The sequence below is a fragment of the Aplysia californica genome, unplaced genomic scaffold, assembly GCF_000002075.1.
Source record: "Aplysia californica isolate F4 #8 unplaced genomic scaffold, AplCal3.0 scaffold00142, whole genome shotgun sequence".
Taxonomy (NCBI): domain Eukaryota; kingdom Metazoa; phylum Mollusca; class Gastropoda; order Aplysiida; family Aplysiidae; genus Aplysia; species Aplysia californica.
The window spans coordinates 462,954-486,287 of NW_004797412.1; the positions used below are offsets into that span (position 1 = coordinate 462,954).

At 38.1% G+C, this 23,334-nt stretch overlaps 1 protein-coding gene across 1 annotated transcript; it reads right to left on the reverse strand.

The window, feature by feature from the left end:
- Positions 1 to 2,265: 2,265 nt before the first annotated feature.
- LOC101864219 (solute carrier family 25 member 46) lies at positions 2,266 to 23,245 on the reverse strand. The gene is made up of 11 exons (XM_005096914.3): positions 23,001 to 23,245; positions 20,641 to 20,683; positions 19,711 to 19,768; positions 19,079 to 19,156; positions 18,412 to 18,512; positions 17,694 to 17,750; positions 16,861 to 16,918; positions 12,504 to 12,719; positions 10,513 to 10,653; positions 6,159 to 6,467; positions 2,266 to 4,909 (listed from the first exon to the last, which is right to left on the reverse strand). The coding sequence occupies exons 1-10, from the start codon at positions 23,173 to 23,175 to the stop codon at positions 6,162 to 6,164; spliced, it is 1,233 nt and encodes a 410-aa protein (XP_005096971.1). The 5' UTR covers positions 23,176 to 23,245; the 3' UTR covers positions 2,266 to 4,909; positions 6,159 to 6,161.
- Between the last annotated feature and the right edge of the window lie 89 nt (positions 23,246 to 23,334).

Consider the following 23,334-nt stretch of genomic DNA (forward strand, 5'->3'; position numbering starts at 1 on the left):
TAGAGAGAGAGAGAGAGGGGGGGGGAGGGGGAGGCAAGGCCGTTACAAAACAGGAGACAAACCTGCAGACCATAAAGTTAGTTCGCACAGAATTTAGACGAGCAATTTGCTGATTTGAGGCCATATTTCAGAAGTTGTTTCTAACCTCTGTTAAGTCCTTGATTAACTCAATCATTTTAATGACTAACAGACAGATAAGCTGATCAAGCAATTCTCATGAAAAATGACTACATGTAGACTATTAGCAGTAATGCTGTGGGTGTTCTGAGCCTCGATCTAAAACGAACATGGACAGAGTACAAACTTTTTAAAATGTTCCGTACCTAACAACCTTACATACGAGCTCATAGATCTAGGAAGATACATAATATGGAGTTATTATTTTACAGACTTGAGAAGCGGCTGAGTGGGCGACAATGTGTACTTCGGCGCCCGTTTTATCTACGAGAAAGGGCGAAAGGGCGTTTTTTCATGCACTCCATTCAGTGAGATTGGACGGAGAAGGTACATGTATAACATTCCGTGAGCAATCAAAATAATAAACAGAGCTCTTAATTAATTAAGTGCAGAAGTCACAGTTGCTCTCTCTCTCTCTCTCTCTCTCTCTCTCTCTCTCTCTCTCTCTCTCTCTCTCTCTCTCTCTCTCTCTCCAGCTTTGTCACTACACCAAGCCTTAAAGCGGCTAATAAGGTTGAGACTGAAAGTCTGATTTAATTCTACGTTTATTTTCAACTGATAACACAGCAACAGCAGTGACAAAACTGAAGGCCGTTTGGAGCAACATCGATCTCGGCTCAATTATTAGACTCATTTGCCCCTTGGTTATCTCTTGTATGCCGTGAACTGTGGATTCTGATAGCAGACACTGAGAAGAGGATAAATGTCTTACAGTACAGATTAGAATAACTAGATGCTTTTACAAACTCTTGAACACCTCCAACAAAGACCCAATCGTCAACGAAGAAGAATAAAACCGGTTGTTTTTCTTTCAGTAAGCGTTTTACGGCACTTGCAACACAATAAGGTTATATGAGTGCCGAAGATTAGAGGTGACATTACAAGAGAGTAACAAACAAAAAAGGAGGGGAGATAAGGACGATGGATGTTTTGTTTAGTTTTGTAAGTGTTTTACGGCGCTCGCAGCTGCGTAAGGTCACATGAGCGCACGGGACACACCAAACATTTTCAATTGGTAGGAAATTTTGAATTTTGCCCGGGTGGCGGCCGAAGCCTACTCTTATCGATTTTAGACCACCAAGGAATCTTTAACGTGCGCAACTTGCACACGGGCCCTCCGAGATTTTTCGCACTTGTCCGAGAAGCTAGGTGTAGGTCTTTCCTACCAGAAGATCAGGGGTGTGGCTGAAAAAGCAGCAGTAAGGAGCCAATGAGTAGCAGTATAAAGGCTGCATAAAAAGTCGGGAGCCCAGAGGTGGGGGCAAATGAGGTGACGGGGTGGGGGCAGAAAAAGGAGACGAAAGCAGACGACAGAACAGTGCTAGAGAGCAGGAAAGGAGGTGAAAAAAAGACTAATTTCGAGAAGAAAATGTTCCGGTCGCTACCCGGATTCGAACCTGGGACCTTAGAATGAGAGGCCAGCACCTTAACCTCTAGGCCACGAGAGTCCCCCGATGGATGTTTGATAGGAAAGAAAGAACAAACCACACCAAAACCAAAGCACCCCCTAAACACCAGCAAGAAAACAGAATCGGGCAAGTCGTAGACCCTGAGCAAACTTCTTGACCACAGTAAAAAAAAAAGTCAAACGAAACAGGAATGGAAACACCTCACGATCACCTTAACAAAGGCATTCTCTGCCAAGACACTCCTGCATGGCCGAGAACAAGGAGGGCCAGGTTGCGTTAGTTTTTAAAGAGAAACACATCAACATAATAACCGTCATTTAGTGCAAGGTAAAGAAAAGACAGACAAACATATAATAGGGGAAAAAACCAGTGTGCCCTGCAACCATCTACACATGGGGGGTGAACAAGGCAGACAGGGAAATAGATGGGAGGACAACATCCCAGAATGGACAAGTTCACTAATTGTTAGTGATGTCCTCACAGAGTCAGCGAACAAAGAGGGCTTTGTGTGTGTGTGGGGGGGGGGAGGGGGGCAGATCGCAGGCTGCCATGTCGTATATAGAGGGTGCTCCCATCACTGATGGCTACAGAATAAACGAATAAGTGCTTTTAAACAGAAAATACAAATTCAGCCCAGACGATACAATTCAGGACTCAATAAAACAAACAGAATTAGAGATTCCAGCTGGTAAAATCATTTTAATGGCAACCTCCAAACATTTACAATGGCGGGCATCAAATGAAAGACAACATCAATAACAAACACACAGTATCAAACTTAATCTCTCAGGCATGCTTTATATTTATTATAAGCACATTAGCCATTATTTTGACATAGTCCTGTTGCAACTGAATATTCATACACATATTTCCTGCTCACATGGGAAGGCACAAGCTTGTACATCCTCCAACCAGAGCTTCACACGTAACAGAGGAACATGACAGTAAGTAAGTAAAGATGGGAAAGAAGTGCCTTTTACGAGAATGTAAAGTAAAGGATACTGACACTAAGGGTTGGACAAAGGTCAATATATTTGTGTCATGTCCACTCAGTCACCTACATAACTGAGAGAAGGCACTTTAACTAAGCACCACACACTACCCTTCTCTGCATGCAAAAGAATATGTGCTTCATAAAACTGTAGAAAAGTCAGCACTAGTTTCTGCTGTCTGAGTATACAATGCTAACATCAAGAAAATACGAAATGGAAAAAAATGACAAATGTAGCTCACAAGAGCACTTGAGAGTAGCAGATGATAAAACGTTATCTTCACAAAACATTATAGAAGAGAGACAAATACAAAGAACAAATGACAATAGACAAGATACATTCAACATGAGTTCTCCCACTCTTATACACGAGACTATTGCCCACTTTGTTTCAATTTGGCCCAACTGCTATTAAAGTGCCTGAAAAACATTGCCCATTTTCTATGTTACCAGCTAATATTTATTTCTGTGTAAGTATGAATACACACATACAAGGAAACATGAAAATGAAACAAAAACACTTCAGCTGTTCTCTTAAGAAACTGACTGGGTATGTATTGTTCCAACAAGACCAAATCAATCCAACAAAGGCTTCAACAACTACCATGGCAACAATTGTTTTAGTAAGTATTTTACGGCACTTGCAAAACAATTAGGTCATATATAAGTGCCAAAAATTTGAGGTGATACAAGAGAGTAACAAACACAAAAAAGAAGGAGGACAGATAAGGATGATAGATGTTTGATAGGAAAGAAGGAGGACAGATAAGGACGATAGATGTTTGATAGGAAAGAAGAAACCAACCACCCCAGGGCAACAATATTCTCCCTCGTCTACAAGGATATACGAGGAAGTTCATTCAAATCATTCTGTCATTAAAAAAAAGAAAAACAGAAAGCACAAAAAAGAAACAAGTTCTGGAGAATCAGGACGTGCTGCTTGTGTCAGCAGTTGTACACATTCACTTTTCTTGAAAAGTCACAAGCATCAATGACAAACGTTTATTATACTAAGACAAGCTAAATATGTCTTATCCTAAAGCATATTAAGTCAGATAAAGGCAAAAGAATACTACGACGTTCATATCTTTGGGACTTTCTCATGAACAAGAGGCAGTTTACCAAAGCTCTGGCTTTACATTAAAACATTTTTTGCTGCCCAAACTCAGTTCCTTGAGAGGCACACCATACCATATTACCATATTACCCCAAATTTAAAAATCTGGCTTTAATTATAACGACACTACATTAAGACTATCTCTATGTATAGGCATTTTTCAGTGACTACCTGTGAAGTACTATGTACAATAAGACTTAAAGAGTTACATAACATTGCACATAACACACAAAGAGAGAGTGTGAAAAAAAATGTCTCCCACAAACAATGAGGGGTTCAGCAAACATCTGAGACGTGAACAGTTCAAACTTTGGCAGTGAACATTACTCAAAGCTGGATCAATAACAACAACAACATTACTCAAAGCAGCCACACTTACTATTGCATATATAACATTACGAAAACAGACACACAAAGCAAACCTAGCCTTACAGTGCTGCAAGGGGCGTTAAACCTATACAATTTTGCACATTTTTTCACAAAGCACTGACAGTGTACAGACTCTCATTTTGACAATCAAAACGACATTTTGATGTTCAGTTCAATAAGCTGGGCTCATTAAGCTTCGAATAACATATCTATCACATTGCCAATATGAAATGTGGGAAACACATTACTGTCAGCAAATCTGTAAGACTTAAATGGATGCTGCATCCATCCCATGCACCTGTGTAGGATAAGTTCACAACAGAATAAGAATATAACTGGATACACATGGAATTTACTGAACAAGTGAAAGACAACTATGCAAGCAGCAAAACATTTTACTGGGGATAAAAATAGTATACAAATATACAATTGATATCATTATCAAGGGCATTGCATAAAATGTAATTCAATCAACTTAGGAAACAAAAACATGTTCATGGCATATCAATTAGCAGAAAATGAGCAACGTCTGATAAATTGAAAACAAAATGGGTCTATGTCAAAGAAACAAATTCATTGTGTCAAAGATGAGTTAAAAGAAAAAACAACAACTTGCAAGACAAAACACAAAAATTACAATGATGTCCTACAAAACTAATGCAAACATAAGTTCACATTTTACACAATGATAGTTTGATTTACTCAGCTCAATGAGTTAAACTCTTGAGCTGCAAGTGATGAAGTTCGCATGTGAGAGCAATCCACCATCATGTCAGTGCACAGCCAGAATGCTCATACAGACCTGAGTAATGGTCACTTCAGCAACAGTTCTAAATGATTCTCCACCTGCAAAGGAATATTACATAAACAATAAACAATGATTGTCACATACTCTGGACAGAACGCAGCTACAGTCCATTATGGATGAGTTGATGACGTTGGGGGAGTGAATAAAAGATCAACTCTTCCAAAGTTCAACTGAACAATTGGGACCACAAAATCAAGGGACATAATGACATGACAAAATCTTTCCCATTGCTCATATTATTTTTATTTCAGTACTGTGGTAAAAACGGCAGCAACAAACGTAAAGAAGATGACTTGCTGGGACTTGAGACAAAGATCAATTTAACCAAAGATTAACCCAAGTGACTTCAACACAAGTGAAGTTGACTGTACAATACAAATCTTTAACCCTATCAGAACGTCATGTTTTACTATCGTATCCATATGATGAGGGGAACTCTGTACCACCACTTTCCAAAGAGGAAATTTACTCATTAATCCTATCTGTACGCTTTGCATAGCAGTCTGTTAAAATTATTTTTTGAGAAATATTGAAAGTGTCAAAGAGATCTTTGCACTACAAGTATTCTAAAATGTGCAGAATGCAACACCGGGGGTACAAAATGACCGCAGGGCGTACGGATAGGGTAAAACAGCAAACCCTTAGATGGACTCCATTTATCAAACAGATTCTATAAATATTTCAGGTGAAGAAATGGGAAAACGGGTCGGACAAACTCAGAAAACTCTCTGAATCCAAACATAAGTATTACACTATACAGTCAATTAAAAGTAGTATTCTTCAATTCACTAGCCCAGTCCGCAGCATCCGGTCTAATAGAGAAGAAAGGCTGGCAAGTCCACACTTATCAAAACCTACATCAGTGTAGAAAAATGTAGCTACACAAAAACCAAAGCGGATCAAACAATAGTACAAAGGCTACTACACGTCACATCATGCACAAAGTAGTGATAAACCAATGTCAGAATATTCCCCCCCCCCCCCTTACCCCCCCAAAAAAATAATTTTTAAATTTATAAATGAAACATTTACACATACTTCAGGGCCAACATCTCACACAAGTATTTGCCCGGGTACAAGAAAATTCTAATTAGTATCAGTATATGTTGACAGGCTTACATGCGATGACCCAAAATCTTTTGCAATGATATCCAAATAAAAGGAGCCCCTGAGTACATTACTGGTTAATTAATTCATATTATTTTTTAAAATTACATCACTCTAAAAGGTGATTCATGACACCAACACAAGGATTATACGATCAAATAACCCAAAAAAATGCATTACCTGTTATAAAGCATCTCCTCTTTCTGCAAGTTTCAAGTCTCGATATGAGCTTGAGCCTTTTGACTGTCTCTGTAACTCCTGCCTTCGCCTCACTTCCTTGGAAAGCTTATCGAACAGGAACATGGCCATTCTCAGGATTATGGCGTGTATCCCGTACTGTAAAGCCAAAGCACCAAAGCCACGGTAAAAACCAGGGATTCCTTCCTCTGCCAGTATCCCACGGAAACAGTCGACAAAGCCTTCGTAGCCCGTGATGATGGGAACAACCCCTAGGCCAGAGTCTGTATTGTCTATAATTGTCCTTGTGCCCTTGACAAAAAAGAATGAAAATTATTACTTTTCCAATAAATAACTATACACATATACAATACCATGTTTATAAACAGAAAATGAGCAAGTCTGATAAATCAAAAACAAATAAAAGGGTCAACACAATAAGAAAAAAAAAATCCATTGAACACAGCACGGTTTTGTTGTCCACCTCCACATTGTTGACTCACCAAAAATAAAGACAAAAACAAAGGTAAATGTTCACAACAGTATCACCGTAAAGGGGCACCACTTTGACAATTCAGTAATCATAGGAGTCTTTTTCTTCTTCTCCACATACCCCTGATAGAGTTCAGGAGGTAACTGACTGTAAGATCTTCATCCCACAGTGCAGCTGATTCTATATGGTCGGTGGCCTAGTGGTAAGGCTCTCAGACTCGCAACCGTAAGGTCGTGGGTTCGAATCCCGTCAGGGGCTCGACGTTGTGTTCTTGGGAAAGGCACTTTACACGAATTTTCCTCTCTTCACCCAGGTGGGAATGGGTACCCGGCTACAGACAGCGAAAGATCTTATCAGTTTGTTTGTGTTTAAGCGCTTAATCAGCTGCTTGCACTGTATGCTTCCTGGGAAGCTGAGAATGTTTCGGAGTGTTCTATGGTCTGCTGGGGTAATAATATAGTGTAAAGCGCATAGAGCCTGCTGTTGAGCGGGGATATGCGCTATACAAATGCTATTTATTATTATTATTATTATTATTATTATATACAGTCATTTATCTACCAAGAATGCAGAATCATGCCTTGCCAGAAAGTCAACCAAGTACCGTTTATGAAAGTAGTCTTAATATCTATACTGATGAGAGTGCCTTCAGCTTTTGGGTTGGAATTCATTTTAAATTCTTGTCCAGAAGGCGAACAAAAAGAGCCTATTCTTTTCAATCTTAAAACCACTATGGAATCTTTAATGAGTGAAACTTCCACATAGCATGCACCTTCCAAATTTTTCATCCTTATCCAAGAAGACAAAGTGATCAATCCTACCTACCCTAGGATCAGGACGTGTAGAAAAACTGAGTAAAAACCCATGATACTTGAAGGGATTGAACTGTGGACCTTAGGGTTGACAGACAAACACCATATTGGGAAGCTACTTAACACTTTATAGGAGTTTTTAATGCATTTCTGTCCGGATTAAGAAGGGAACTTATATACAACAAATATTTTCTTTTTGCAAGATACCTTAACAACCGTGACTAGAAGGTTAAAAACTTCACATTTCTAGTTCCATACACTTTTTAAACAAACTATACAGATAATTTTGTTTAGTACATCATTAAGCCACTTTCAGACAAAATAAGAAGTGAAAATGTGTACTGGAGAGTCCATCACTTTCAAAAGCCATCAGACTTCCAGTGGAAATAATTTCAAAAAGACTTGAAGTATATTCAAGTGCCAATGGCCAACTATCAGAGCCCTTCTGAAGAATAATGAACTACAGTGGAGTACACTTTAACCAAAATCTGTGAGATCACCTAATTTTGTTGGGTTTAGCCAGGTTTTTAGTTTTAAGAGGTTGCTCAAATAGAAGGAAATAAACAATGGATTTCGTTTTCTTTCCATGTACCATTGTTTTCTGATGACTGTGTTAGGCTTAAGCAGATTCCAGTGTAGGTTTGCTTATTTAAATACCACGTTTACATATTTTCCACATTGTACTACAACACGTGGAAATGTTCAACTTCTCTAAAAGAACAAAATAAAGTTGGATTACTGAAAACCTGCACATGTTGTTATTTCTTTTTCCCTTAATAATGTTATACAGGAAAGGAAATAATGACATAAACCTGATACACATAGAAATATTTTTTCTTGTCATTCCTCTCCTAGAGCCACCAAATTCATATTATTTTAAGAATCTAAGAAAAGTAAAACTTCTTCCTTCATATCCCCCCCCCCCCCCCCACCACACACACACACCCCCTTTCCTTCAAAAACATAAATTAGCTACATTTGAATTTGAACAGACAGAAAAGATAGCACAAAAAGCACAAAATGTGTTAACTTTTGGACTGAGATTAAGAATGTTACCCTTCACAACATTATGCATAGCATCACAGGAGGGTACAGTTGAATTGCTGCTCAGTTACGGAGAGATTTTGCTCATATCTGTGAAATGTCACTTTGGGAAATGAAGTGTCTGGCTTCACATGCAGGCATGAAAAGCACACACATCTGCCAGTAGCTTGATCCTGCCTTGCCAAGATGTCAACACACAAACCAAACGTATACTCCAAAAGTGTTATTTAAGTTAAAAATTTTTTAAAATACAGGTTCTCACTACTTTTAACTTATGAAGAAAATACAAAGGCCAACACCACGACAGCAGAAGCCAAAACTGTGTGACTTTGATCAATGAAAAAGTGAGGAGACCACAACATTCTACCTAATGCAGATGCTAGTGCTTTATGTCATTCTATAATAAGCAATGAAAATATCTACATTCTTACCACCCTTAAGTACACAATGTATCATTTGCAGGTTCTGAGTGACACATCTGATGAGGTATAACCCTAAGTGCATTGCTTTTCCCATAAATGAAGAGCACATATATTCAGCAGTTGCAGGACTAAATTGAACCAAAACAAACACACACAAATATGTGTGTGCCTGGTGAAAGGTACAAATGACGCATTTTGAAGAATCCCAGTTTTTTTGCATGTCCATGTACAGAGATCATTTCTGAACAATATGCTTTTTGAATTTTTAAGATTTCTTTAGTAGTTTTTTTTTAGATATGGGTGATTTTGAAACGCACGGTACGGAAAAAAAGTTTTGAGAAAAACGGCTTTAAAGTTTCCCCTTTGTTTCTGTTTCAGATAGATAGATCTACGCTTCGAGATGACCACACAACACATCCGCTACTCACAAACGCAGCTATGATAAAAGAACAGCTTCAAAGTGTTTATATTACGTCTTCAAAACAAAATCACCTCTGCTTTGAGCAAGAATTTTCTTCAAGAAATAGATCTAGGTTTGCCTAGAGCAGAAATTGGCGATACAAGTTTGCTCTCCAAAAAGACGAAAGGGTGTGGATGCGCAAGCCTTCGCTTAGTTTACATGTTCTAGATATTCATGCGCACTACCCGCCATTAGAGAGGGGAAAAAAATGACCTAAATTTTGGTATGCATTGTGATTTTATATGGCTGTGAATGCTGGACAATCACTAAAGACAATGAAAATAAAATAGAAGCAACAGAAATGTGGTTTCTTAGGAAACTGCTAAGAGTATCGTGGAAGGAAAAGAAACCAAATGAGGTAGTGCTTGATGAAGCCCACGTAGGACGCTCAATGTTAAAAACAATCAGGTAATGACAAATGCAGTTTTTGGGAAACATAAATTGACATAAGGGTCTTGAACATCTAGCTCTCACTGGCAAAATTGAGGGCAAGCGAGGCAAGGGAAGGCCCAGAACAACATACTTAGGGAACCTTAACAAATGGGTAACAGGGAAAGATCAGGGAAACGTAGCTTTTTTGAGAGCATCCGAGAAAAAGGAATGAATGGAGAACCATGATCGCCGATGTCTGTCGCAGATCTGGCACTGGATGATGATGATGATGATGATGATGATGATGATGATGATGATGATGATGATTGTGATTGAGTTGACTTTATGAATGGACGAGAGAAACCATCTGCAGTGTTTACTCAGAAAACCAATTTACCTCGTGTTAAAAAAACATCTTTAAAAAATGTATTTTAAAATAAAAGAAACTCAAGTCCTTGTAAATATCGATATATTAATGGCTAAAGAATCCATTTTTATTGGAACTTAGGTTTTTGTCAAAATCTATTTTTGACCTGTCAAAAATTCTATTTTTGACCTTTCAGGCTTGATATCTCGGCTCGAACAAATGCGTCTTTTGGTACCTTTACCCAGGCACGCTCACATATGATACATAAATGAGAGGAGTGACATCCCCGAACTTACAAATATTGACTCCTGCCATCCCTCAAAACAGGTGATATACTACAATATAGTCCTCCATCTTTCACCAGATGAAACACTGGCCCTTGCCTACCTGCACATAGAGTCTATGTAGCACAGTCTCCAGAGGGAAGGTGATGATATCCGCCATGATTCCCCCGGTGAAAGAAGCCAGCAGCTCTGGGAAGTACACCTCGTAGGAGCTCGGCTCCTTGTTCCCCTGGCCTGGCTGATCCTATAGACAGATGAAAAGAAAGAAGTGAAGGGCATAAAAACTGTTAAAACTGCCCTTTAATGAGAAAGGTTTCACGATGGCATATTTACAGGAAAACAAGTTACAAGTTGCAAAAATCCTCTTAACCCTATTCGTACGCCCTGGGGTCATTTTGTACCCCCTAGGTTGTATTCTTCACATTTTAGAATACTTCTAGTACGAAGATCTCTTTGAAACTTTCAGTATTTCTCCAAAAATCATTTTGACGGACTGCTATGCAAAGCGTACGGATCGGATTAACGAGTAATTTCCTCTTTGGAAAGTGGTGGCACAGAGTTCCCCACGTCGTATGGATACGATAGTAAAACACGACGTATGGACACGGTTAAGCAAATGAGGGAAACAAATCAACAAACTCAAATAATTAAAAATACCATGGCCGATCATTCCCTTATTTTTGAAGTAGAATAAATGTGACTTGCTCAAGGACTCATCCCTGTGGCAATAATAAAGACATGATTATGTACAAGTGAGTATGAGATATGTTTTCTTCACTCACTACATTGTTGTTCATCCAACCTATTCTATTACACCAATTTGACTTTTATGGAAGGCAGCATTTCATCTTGTTCACTCCACTGTTAAACTTTTAGTCTCTTCCTTCAGGAGCAAGCGGACAAAACCTCGCCAGAACACAATAATAATCATAGGTGCAAAAACACAAGTTACAAAAACAACACCCATCTCCAATCTCTGGTATCACCTGGAAGAAAGCCTGCAAAACATCCGAACAGGAAATCAAACCCAAAGTCAAGAGTTCTACTAAATAAATGAACAAGCTTCAAAAATAAAGAAGAGAAAACAGGCATTTACAGCAGATGAGGAAGCAGTAGGCAACTTCTACCTGAACACAGCTAACCCGTTCATTAAGAACTTCAATACTCTCGCCCGTTATCCAGTAGGACTACAGGAGAAGGTCTGGGGTGGAGAGGTTTCACCAGCTTCCTTTTTTCTTCTACCTTTGTTGCAAACAATTTTTAAAGCCCTTATGAAGGTCTTGCATGTTATGCTTCTACTACATGAAGTTCAGTGAAGTTCAATGCAAAATTCAATTTCATTTTCATTGCCCCATACAATAACAGTCTTCAACTTTTTCACGAGAGTAGAAGCAAATTAGAAACCAGCAAAGACTTAAGATTAATATTTCTTTGCAGTTAGATAAAAGATTCAAACAAAACATATTGGCTTATAAAGTTCAGCCACTGTATCTAAAAGCTGAAAATATCAACACCACATGGTGCAAAGAACAGAAAAAAAAATAAAGGAACAACTGTTACAGTGAGCTCAATTCATATATTGTACAAGTTTAGAGGGATCTTACAGAAATTTTTATTCAAATTATAGGCAAAGTGGCAAAACATCTTGCACAAGGCTACCTTCTGGGTAGACTTTCTGTGATGTGTGCATATACAAAGCTCACTCAATTCTTTTTTGAAAATATCCTTCGCTAATTACCCGCACGAGTCTGAGCTTATGGTTTCAGCTTTTATACCGGATTTTGGCAGAGGGACAGATATGAAGTGCATGACAATTCTATCATGCTAAAATAAAGTCTAATAAAATCAGTTAATGGCAAGTTTTCTTTTCCATCCATGTCCAGCATTGTGAGCACATATCCCTCTTGGGACCGAGAAGGGAAAATGGAAAGTATTAGCCACCCAGGTAAAATATTGAAAACAAGTGAGAGCCATCTGGGAAACTTAATACTGAACCACTTTCTTTTTATCAGAACATAAACCCTCAAACAAACAAAAAATATCCCAACAATTTTGTTACATTCTAAAGGATGTAAGTTTTATTAACACTCTCACCCTCATTTCTTGCTGCTCCAACTGCATGGTGGAGGTAACAGTGAACTGTGCTATAGAACTAACAACATAGTGAGACAGCCGCAGCACAACTGTGGGCAGAGCCAATTGCCAGATTGGAAGCTGTCGGGATGTCCGGGGTACACCCCAGCTGCCGATCCTGGCCACACCCTCAAACAGCACGTCAAATACACCAGGCCTTTCACTTGCAATGTCACTCTGTGGAAATCAAGGCATGTACAGGAAAATTTTCTTTTGTTTTGGTAAGTGTTTTACGGCGCTCGCAACAGCATAAGGTCACATTAGCGCGTAGTCCACATTAAAAACATTTTGAGTTAGGGGGGGCAAAGCCGACTCATCGTTTTTGAACCACCAAGGGATCTTTAACGAGCGCGACTTACACACCAGTCCTCCGACATTTTTCACCCTTGTCCAAAAAGGCTAGGTGTAGACCTTTCCTATCATAAGATAAGGGGTGTGGCTGAAAGCCAGCAGTAAGAAGGAGCCAAGGAGTAGCAGTAGAAAGGCTGCAGAAAGAGCCAGGAGCCCAGAGGAGGAGGCAGAAAGTGGGGATGAAAGCAGACGATGGAACATTGTTAGAGAGTAGGAAAGGATGTGAAAGGAGAACATTTTAGAGAAGAACATTTTTAGTCGCTCTCCGGATTCGAACCTAGGACCTATTGAATGAGAGGCAAACACCTTAACCCCTAGGCCACGCAAACCCCCCTGGAAAATCTTCTTCGAAGGGGTGCCAAGGACAGGGGCTGTAGTGAAGTATAATACAAATGTCAAGTAAACAAGGGTGTGATGATACAAAAGGGCAGGAATTTTTTACACCTTGTCAATTGAATGTTTGCGTTACTCCTGACTCTGGCACTTCTTATGTTTTCCTTAGGGCAAAGTGGCACTGATCGACTACAAGGGCTCCATGAAAAGAGGGTGTTCATACTGTTAAAGTAAGAACAGCTGCACATGATATAGTGACATAGTCTGTCTGGGTCTGGTAGTTTGTTTTATTTTTCTTCCCTATACATACACCAGAAAGGTTGGAGCTGGGTAAGGGTAGCCAACATTTTTCCAAAAAATCTGAATCAGGGATGTTACGATCGTATTTTCGTAAAACTGAACACAAATTGTAACGATTCCACCAAAATTTGAAATGGTGGGCAGCTCTGATACACACTGTGAAGTGACATGGTCAGGCTGGAATAAGCTTCTCTTGCATCAACATTACACTTTGTTATTATTTTTGTTTTCAACATTAGTAGGAAATATTCAACACCACTGTTGACACAACTAAAAATCATGTAAGAAGACAATGTGCATTATACTCCCCCCAAAAATAAAGAGAAGCTTAACAAAAGTATCTTTCCCTCCTGCAAATCAATCCCACATCCTTTGAGAGCAAGGTGAAGAGCATAACCAATATTCTACACACCAGTTGTTATTCACGGCGTCACTTTTCGCCCGATTCTGTTACTTTTAGTTCGCGTGACTCAGCAGCCCGCCGGAGCTCCCCTGCTCGGGGTCACGGGGTTAATGAGCCCTGAGGCGACTTTGCCAGCGTCGGTCGGGAAGTTCGCATTTTTGACTATGTTTAAAACGATATAACTTCTTCCCCATCCCACACAGCAAACCATTACGCGGATGTACTAAAAGCTCAATGTCTTGAGATTTATTCTGCGTTAGAATGGTTAGTTTCTGTGCCTTAGTTTTTGTTCTAGACAAGTGTTTGTAGAGTACCCAATTTGTCCTATTTTAGTTACAAAGTTATGAATAAATGATTGTTATTTTAAAAAAGGCACGACAGATCTCTCCAAATTCTGTGTTAAACTGACTACGAATATCATGTCTTTTACCATGAGAAATCTTAAATCTGCGGTAGTAGTAATAGTCAAGTTATAAGAGAAGAAAGATGCACATCTGCATATTTTAACTAAAGACGATCAGCGTTAGCTCTTATTTTACTATTAAACAAGAGAAAGTTACTCTGCGTTTGTTCATGAATCATGCTGTGTCTGTGGCAGCCTGCATACAACTAAAAAGATATAATATAAGCGATTTAAAAAACCACAAAACCGTGTAAATACATGGGTAGAGATAAACTTCCAGTATGGAATAAAAATAATGACAGCTAAAACATTCATTATTAGTTTTTGTGTAGGAAATATGCGCGGACACAATTATGAATGTAAAGAAATCAGTCACATTGTCAGTTATTGCAAATGGTCATATATAGAAACATAAAAAAAGCTGGAAAAGTCTGGTGCTGATTCAGTGTCCCTGGAAAGCTAGAAATTATTCTTATAACCCAATTACGAGAAGTCATCCCTATTATTCAGTCAACTTACAAAACCTAGACTTAGCGTTTTAAGAAAAGTAAGCAATTTCTGGAGTGTAACAGATACTGTTCGTGTATTAGATCTACGTTGAAGATATATTCTAGCACTAAAATCGATTTGTACTTTTCATTGAGAAACTTCATGATAACTTTTATAAACTTTCGAGAAAATATGCGAATATTCATGATTATATTAGACACATAAAGTTGTATTTGGAGGAATTACTTCATAGCGAATTGTGTGCCCGATGGATAAAATTGCAAAATTACAGCCTTCTATTATAAGCGCAGATACCATCTTTTCTGAGTATCTCCACTAATGTTATGTCGTTCATATTCCAAAAGTTCGACAGATTTTGACGATGCGTTTTTTTTATATTGATTTTTTTTCATTCACGCTAGTCCCAAAAAAATTACAATTTAGCATTGCCGACTCCAGCGCGTCTAACGAAATAACCAGACAAGTTACAACGTCCGTTCTTTTTTGAGTCTCAAGAGCAGAAATGCGTGCTTTGGGTGCACTAAATGAGAATTACCATAAATACAAGGATACACCTTAAATTGTACGTTGAAAAGTACTAAAAATTCAGTCGGCCCAGACAGAGCGGCGACAGGGAGCTGACCCCCGTGACCCCGACATGATAAGGCGCCCGGCGGGGAACCCCCCGCGGTAACTAAAATTCCACTGCCGGTGTGCCGTGTATTACTCTCTACTGAGGAATAATTCAAATGTGTACAAAAATAATACACAGCTACATCAACCAAAAGGACCCACAAGCTTAGCTTTAGCAATGTCTTAAAACAATTCAAAACAGTACAAACTTAATTCAACAGCAATGGTCCAAAAGTGAAAATTTTTAAAATTTGATAGCCCCCCCCCACCAATCCCCCCTCACACTCACACACACACATGCACACGCAAGCGGGCACACACACACACACACAGGTCTTCACTGTTCGATTCTTTCCTCTAAAAAGCATCATATATAAATTTAAAATTAAGCTTTTGAAACCGCAAGAGGGTGGATTTCTCAAGAATACACCCAATTGTTGCATACGAAGTCTTAACAATTGATGAGTATTGGACTTGAAGGGTTAATTTCTTTACAAAAGCATCTCGCTAAAAAATAATTTTCAATACATAGCATCAGCAGTAAGTCAGGTATGTTGGGGATTCCCATTTGCTTTTACCCGTGAAGCTATGAGCCTATACTAAACACATTTTTCAAAACTTCAATAAAAAACCAGTGGCTTCATTCTGAAGCATTCTATAAGTAGCTGCTGCCATGCCTTCAGCAGGAAAACCTAAAGCTTAGGGCTTACATCTTCAAAAACTGCTTTTGACTGCCACTACATTTGGGCCGTTAAGTTCAAAATCATGAAAATCCAGCCCTGTCATGCTCTTAGGAATATTGAATTATACCTTCATTAACATTTTTTGACATCTGAAAAGTGTGTAGTTTCTTCTAAAAAGTGACGAAAAGATCAGGCCACCAGAATTATGTAATATGTAAATATACACACATAAATAGGCACACACACACACACACACACACACACACACACACACACACACACACACACACACACACACACACACACATGCACAGTTTAGTAAGAGTTTTACGGCACCGCAACACAAATAAGGTCATATAAGTGCCGAAGATTAGAGGTGTTACAAGAGAGTAACAAACACAAAAAAGAAAGAGGAGAAATCAGGACGATAGATGTTTGGTAAGAAAGAAGGAGCAAACCACTCACACACACACAAATTTAATAAATACATACTTACAATAACATCAAAAAAGCTACTCTGAAGGAACTAACTGAAGTTTCAATAGCTTTAACAAGCTAAAATTTACGACAGAATAATAGATTCCCACAATCCTTCAAATTCAAATATGGAATGAAAAATGAAACGTCAAAGAACAAGTCAAACATTTTCACTGCCAAATATTTCATTAATACACCATACACATGAACATTCATTAGAAGAAAAATTCAAGACTTTATACTTACTTGTACAGTTTCAATAAGACTAGCAGTGTAAAATGGCGTCGAGAGGGCAAACACAAGACTGTGAAGTAAAAATAAAACCTGATTACAGGCAGACAATAAAGTACAAGAACAGAACAATAGTTTTCTCAAATACTTGTTTTAGTTTTAGTCAATCAGTACAGTACCAACTACCACAAATATGCAGCTGATGCATTTTCCAGTATTATCTTAATTTTCGTGTTTGTAACTACAGTGGCATCTTCTACAAATGCACAGGTGAACATTTTCTGGTTTTTCAATTTTCTTGATCATAATTGCAAGCTTTATTTCTTTGCTCCTCAGACATGAACATGTACATATATCGTTTGTGCTTTTCCTCCGTCCACATAATATCTACTAAGTTTTTGGGCAACAGAAAACTCACTGCATTCAACTGTAAAAATAGATAGTACACCTGTTGATACGTTCACGCTGCATCTAATTAAGACAATATTTGCATGTCAGTAAACCTTTTCACTAAACAATAATCTGCCATGACCACACAAAGTTACAACATACACTAATGTGGTGCCCTTCAACAAATGGACTGTTCATGGAATAGATCACAATTTCAATTCCTGAATCCATGAAATAGAACATTGTGCCTCTGGAAGGTCACCAAACAAACATGAGTTGGTTTATGTAGAGGGAACAGGATGGAATACACCTGACAGATGAGCATCACTAGCACAGAGCAAATATGCCTTGATCTGCTTTTCACAACTATAAACCACACACAGTTCTCTATTTCATAGACAAAGCAATTAAACTGCCTCAGGTTCAAAAACAGCAAATGACACATTTTTTAACCTTACCTTTTCAACAATAAATGTCCACCATACTTTTTCAAAGTACTTCTTCTGGAAACCTCCCTGTTCAAAATATGAAACAAAATGGAACTAATGAAAAGTAACAATATTGCTAAAGTCCATCTCATTATCAAATAAAAGGAGTGCACGACAGCCTCTTATTATCACTGTCAGCACATTAGTCCAAGAATATTCTCAACAGTAAGTAAAGTACATACGACTTCTGTAATAGCTTATTAAAAACCCTATTACGATATCAACAGCGAACAATGTTCAGCCTGAAATTAAGACAACAGTCTGAGAAACAATATGAACAGGCTATCCATGTGCTTGACATCTCCAATACGATAAGTATGGTATCATGGAACTGCAGACAGCCTTGCAAACTCACAATAAAATGTAAATTTAGAAATACCTAAATAATGGATTTGAACCATCAGAACGAAACAGAAGCTATGTCTCCTACTATAAAAATCTAACAATAACGCCCAGTTTGGGACTGAAAAGACATACAAGCATTATGTTCCTATGTGCACAACTACCAGATCTTACAGTCTTCTGATTTAAGGTTCTGTCATCATCACCCGGTGCCTTCCCGACTGGCGTGGGCTATCATGGACCTCGTGTTGCAGCAAGGTTCTGTACCAATCACTCATTTCATATCCTGTAGAGGACTTAGGTAAAGGCAGATTACACTAGATTCTATAAGAGGGAAGCAACTTGCCTTGGAAATGTAGTGACTTCACTGAGAAGGCTCTCTGATACAATTCCAATTCCTTTCACAATGTACACACCACCAAGGCCTTTCCATAACACCAAGCCACCCTGAGAAAGATTATCATATATATGTAAAACAGCACACAAAAATTGTCACAATTTTATATAAATTTAAAAATCAGTACAAAATTCCCAGAATATGAGCAGGACCAACGTTTATAGATATCTCTTTTACATGGTTTAAAGGGTGATTATATGTAAAACCCCAATAGCACATCAGTCCAAAGGACTTGACACCTGTACCTCAGCTTTTTGAGCATTTGACATTTATTTGAAAAAAAAAATCATTTATACCATTGGCCTGTTCACTCCAGTTTAATAGGTCCAACTATGGATGTGCACTGTGCTGACTGGTTACGATGTGGGAGCATTTAAATTGATTGTATGACTACATGATCAGTATATCAAAATGTGTAGATACTGCAAGTGTATGCAAAACAAAGCAAGGACATAATCAATATTACTGACTGTTTTTTCCAACACAGCGAAAAATTAAACATTCTCTAAATGAAAGTTACCAAACTGTGGGGTATCAACCTCGTGTTAATATAAGGAGGGGGGGGGGGAGGGGGGTAAAGATACAGTAAACGGTGTAGACCTGTGTTTTCCTTTACCTGAGTCCTTTGAATATTGATCACAATCTGGACCAGGGAAATGGGCGTCAGGTGATGCCAGGAACCACCGTGATGAACCTGTCAGAACCAAGCAATGACATACACAAAAGATTATATTGAGCTGATTCTTTATTTTAATGGAAATAAATTCAACATGGACATAAAAAGATATACTCAAGTCGACAAACAAGCATAATGTCTTGATTGGTATTGGCTGAATTTGGAGAGCGAATTGGCAGGGAAGGAGAGCACCTGAACTTATACATTGAGAAGATAACAGATTACTGACATCCTCCCATGGTCACAAATTAACAAAAGTAAAAAAGTAAGCACCAAAAAAAATCAAGATTGTACAAGAACACAGCAGAGTTCTTCGAAAACAAAGGAGAAAGTTAGCCTTGCGACTGAAACAAGGGAAAAATATACTTGACTTTCCAATATAGAGATTTCTGAATAATTATTTGCATTAGACATGAAAACACTTAACATGAAAAAAACCTCACATAGACCGATAAGTTCAAGTGGTATTATATTCTCGGGCAGTCTTTATATACGGATATATAGTAACATGCACAAATTATTTTAATAAAGAGAAATTTAGAATGTATGAGGCAGTTTTCTTTTCATCCTACCTGACACTGTCTTCGTAGCACAATGCATGGATGGGAAAGTAACTGTTCTGCGAAGATGCTGAAAATAACAAGTGAGACTTAGGGTTAGTGCAAAGGAAGCTTTTACATGCACATACAACAAAAGAAGACCCCGTACAACTAGCAAGATTTAATAAACTGAGTTAATTAAGGAATTAGAGTTTGAAAGTAGTTGACCTCAAATTACTGTTGTGCAAAAAGAAACATGTATATTATATCTATATCAATCCAACCTGTCATTGGACACCTGCTCAAGTTTAGTAAGCCCAAAATTTTGAATTGAAAAATAAAATTGCTGTTTCTTAATATGTGGCAAAGGTCGCATGACGCATGTGCTCAAGAAATAATTTTGCAGAAATTCAAATTCTAAATGCTGAAAAGCAATTTTATACAATTGTTAATAGAATAAAACAGGTCTTTTTCTCTCTTCTGTAAAATTTTCCTTTCTGGGCTTAGTACATTATTCCACCGATGTTATCCTCTTTCTGAGATATAAAAGTTTATTGTCAACTGGAGACTACACCGTTTAGATGCGGAGGTACTATGCACATAAGGTATGTTTCTTCCGCCAAAATCCTTTATCAGGGGTCATGTGTACAATGAAAATGAGACTATTCCTTTATCTCATATTTCCCAAAAAGTGAACAAAAATGAAAAGGATATCAGGGTGAAAGACATTACAGTAACAAATATAAGTTACAAAAGTATATTTTGCAATGGACAAGATTTTAGAGTGACACAATCAGTAATTTCATAACAATATAAGGCCTTGTGAATCTAACATAGATTTTTAAATAGCAAAAAAATGTAAGACGTTATATACTTGCTTGTACATTTCAAGCACATGATGCAAAAGAAAGCATTTTGTTGAAAGCTATACACACAAAAAAAAACACCTATACCACAGCATACCTGCAAAATCCAATGCTAAGTCCAGCCAATTTCTGAACCTGATCTGTTAAAGAAAGATGACATTACATTCTCAAATATTAGCAGGTCATAATAAAACAGTTTCAAATTTTACATGATGAGCATGACACAATGTAGGCGGCCTATCTATTGCAATCTAGAGTCAAATCTGTCTGAAGCAATATCTAAAGAGAAAGACAATAAAGTCTGCCTTGGACAGCTTCATCATAGATAGGGTGCTTGACAAATAAAATAGAAAGAAGCAAAATAAATGAAGGGTAGAGTGATCATCATTCTGCCTATCATGTCGATAAAAAGACAAAATCTCACCAGCTTTGATGGTGCTGATTCAAGCCAAGGATAAGTGATTGGCTAGAAAATGTACTGACCTGACCACAGAGGCATACCTGCATTCTCAGCCCAACCCTAAAATCATTACTCATTGCAAATATTTCTATGTCCCCACTGAAAACAACGCCTTATCTAGCAGGTCTTCAAATGGTCTTCAAATGATCTTCAAATGATCTTCAAATGATCTGTGATCTTCTACTTTCCCTCCCGCTTCACACTCAGCTACCCATGTGTGTCAATTTTCTAATATTGATGTGCTGAACACGAATATATATATCGACTTCATTTCCGTCACAAATTAATAGGTTTTAAAATATTTTATGGTTTTTAATGGAACTACATCACATTCAGCCTTTAACTGTGTAGTAATTTCTGAACTTTGGACTAGTCGGGGGCGTTTTGACCAATTATTTGATGTTTTACAGTCATGTTTGAAACTTTCTTGAAAATAAATTGATTTGCGACAGTTTTAGTGGGTACTATGACCTGCAACAAAAAATATTGCAGTTTGACAAATAAAGCAGCGCATCTGTATGCGGGATTGAAAGTAAATATTTACCCCCAGTTCACTTATCAAGGCCAAAACCAAAGACTGCCCAAAATTATTTGCCTTCCAATTACATATATATATGTCAATAATTACTTGACCAATTATTATGATGAAGTGACTTCGGACTCAAGTTCGAATAGACAAAAATTATATTCGGACTCTGAATTGAGTCCAGCATGACATCCGTTCCGACTTCTGACCCTTGTTCCTAAATAGTCAGAGAATTTTTATGAAAATTTTTTCGAGGCCTATAATCATATCGAGACGAGAGCTTTAATATATCCAGTTACTAGATCTATCTAAACTGAGACTAAACTCAGTGGCACTCCCTGCATCATTAGAATGAACAGAACAACCAAGTTGAGTTGACCTTGCCAGGGACAAAGTTAATTATATCAACGAAGAGATTGCGTGTATACATAGCGATAAACACTCTCCGCTTGTTGGGGGAAAGAGGTGTTGGGAAGAGGCCACTGCTGTCAATTTTGTGCGATGTGATTAAAAAAAAAAAATTACACATAAACTATAACACACAACAAAATGAAATTCAACATGTAGAAAGACAAATTTTATGGTGGTGGAAGTAATGATGATGCTGTAGTGGTGGTGGAAGACCCTGAGTAGTCGTTTGGCGTGTACTGAGACACTGCCATTGGCAATGAAAGTGCAGTCTTTTGACTTTTGACACCATTACACAGTCCTAGTAGTAGGTAAATCTAGTTAAAATTCTGGTTTTACGTAAAATCCCCCGATGACAGTTATAATATGTAACCTCCTTACACTCACATTCACTATGAAGCAGAGTCCGAATAAATAAAACACTTTTTTGGAACCTGAGTCCGAATAGATAAATTCCATTCGGACTCGAGTCGAAATAGATAAAAAATCTAGGCTAATTGGACTCGAGTCTGAATAGAGCTGGCCTATGAAGTCAATTCTGAAGAAGTGTAGAACAAAAAAAAGTATCTTTTTTTACATCAATGATCAACCACTGCATCAAACAATTGGTTCCTCTTTTCAAACTAGAGTCTAGAGTCTAGGACACAATGACGAAAACAGTCTGGTAGGGAGAAAATCAAAGAAGCAAAAGCCCTGCCTGCAACAGTATTCAGTATTGTAGGCCTACTCTGCTAGATCTAGATCTAGATCTAGATTAGATCTAGATCTAGATCTGCTGACTACAATCACAAATTTCAAAGTCCAGGGCCAGAGCAATCATCAATGAAAACGAAAGTTACACTTTCAATCAGAATCAATCCAACACGATCACGTCCACCCAAAGCCAAAGCTACTGCTGTATCAACACACATAGATCTATCGCTTTACTATTCAGATAAGTTATAACAGTTGAAAAAATAATAAGCATAAAATATTTTCAAAGGATGAAATGTTTGATAATTCAGAGTGAAACTGCAGAATTTAGTAAAGGCAAAGGAAACGAGAATTTGCCATGTTCACCAACCGGTGTGTGACTGGATTCCATTCGACGATGGTGGTGTCTGCACTGGTATTCGTGGCGTACTTTCTCCATCAAACCCTAGATTTAGGTCACGCCGAATTCGTACAGCATTTTCATTTTCATTTAGACCTGGAGACGATGAGTCGTGGGAGAATTCACTCATTACACGAGTTCCCATTAAAGGGGTATGCGCTTTGAAGTGACCTTTTGGTGAGGACAGCTGGTTTGTTATGAACCGGAAGTTGGACGAAGCAGACCAACAATTTCTGATCGTTTATTTTTCGTTTCGCAGTTTAGAAATTTTGTAGACCCTGCCTTATTTTCGTGCTCTCCCCCC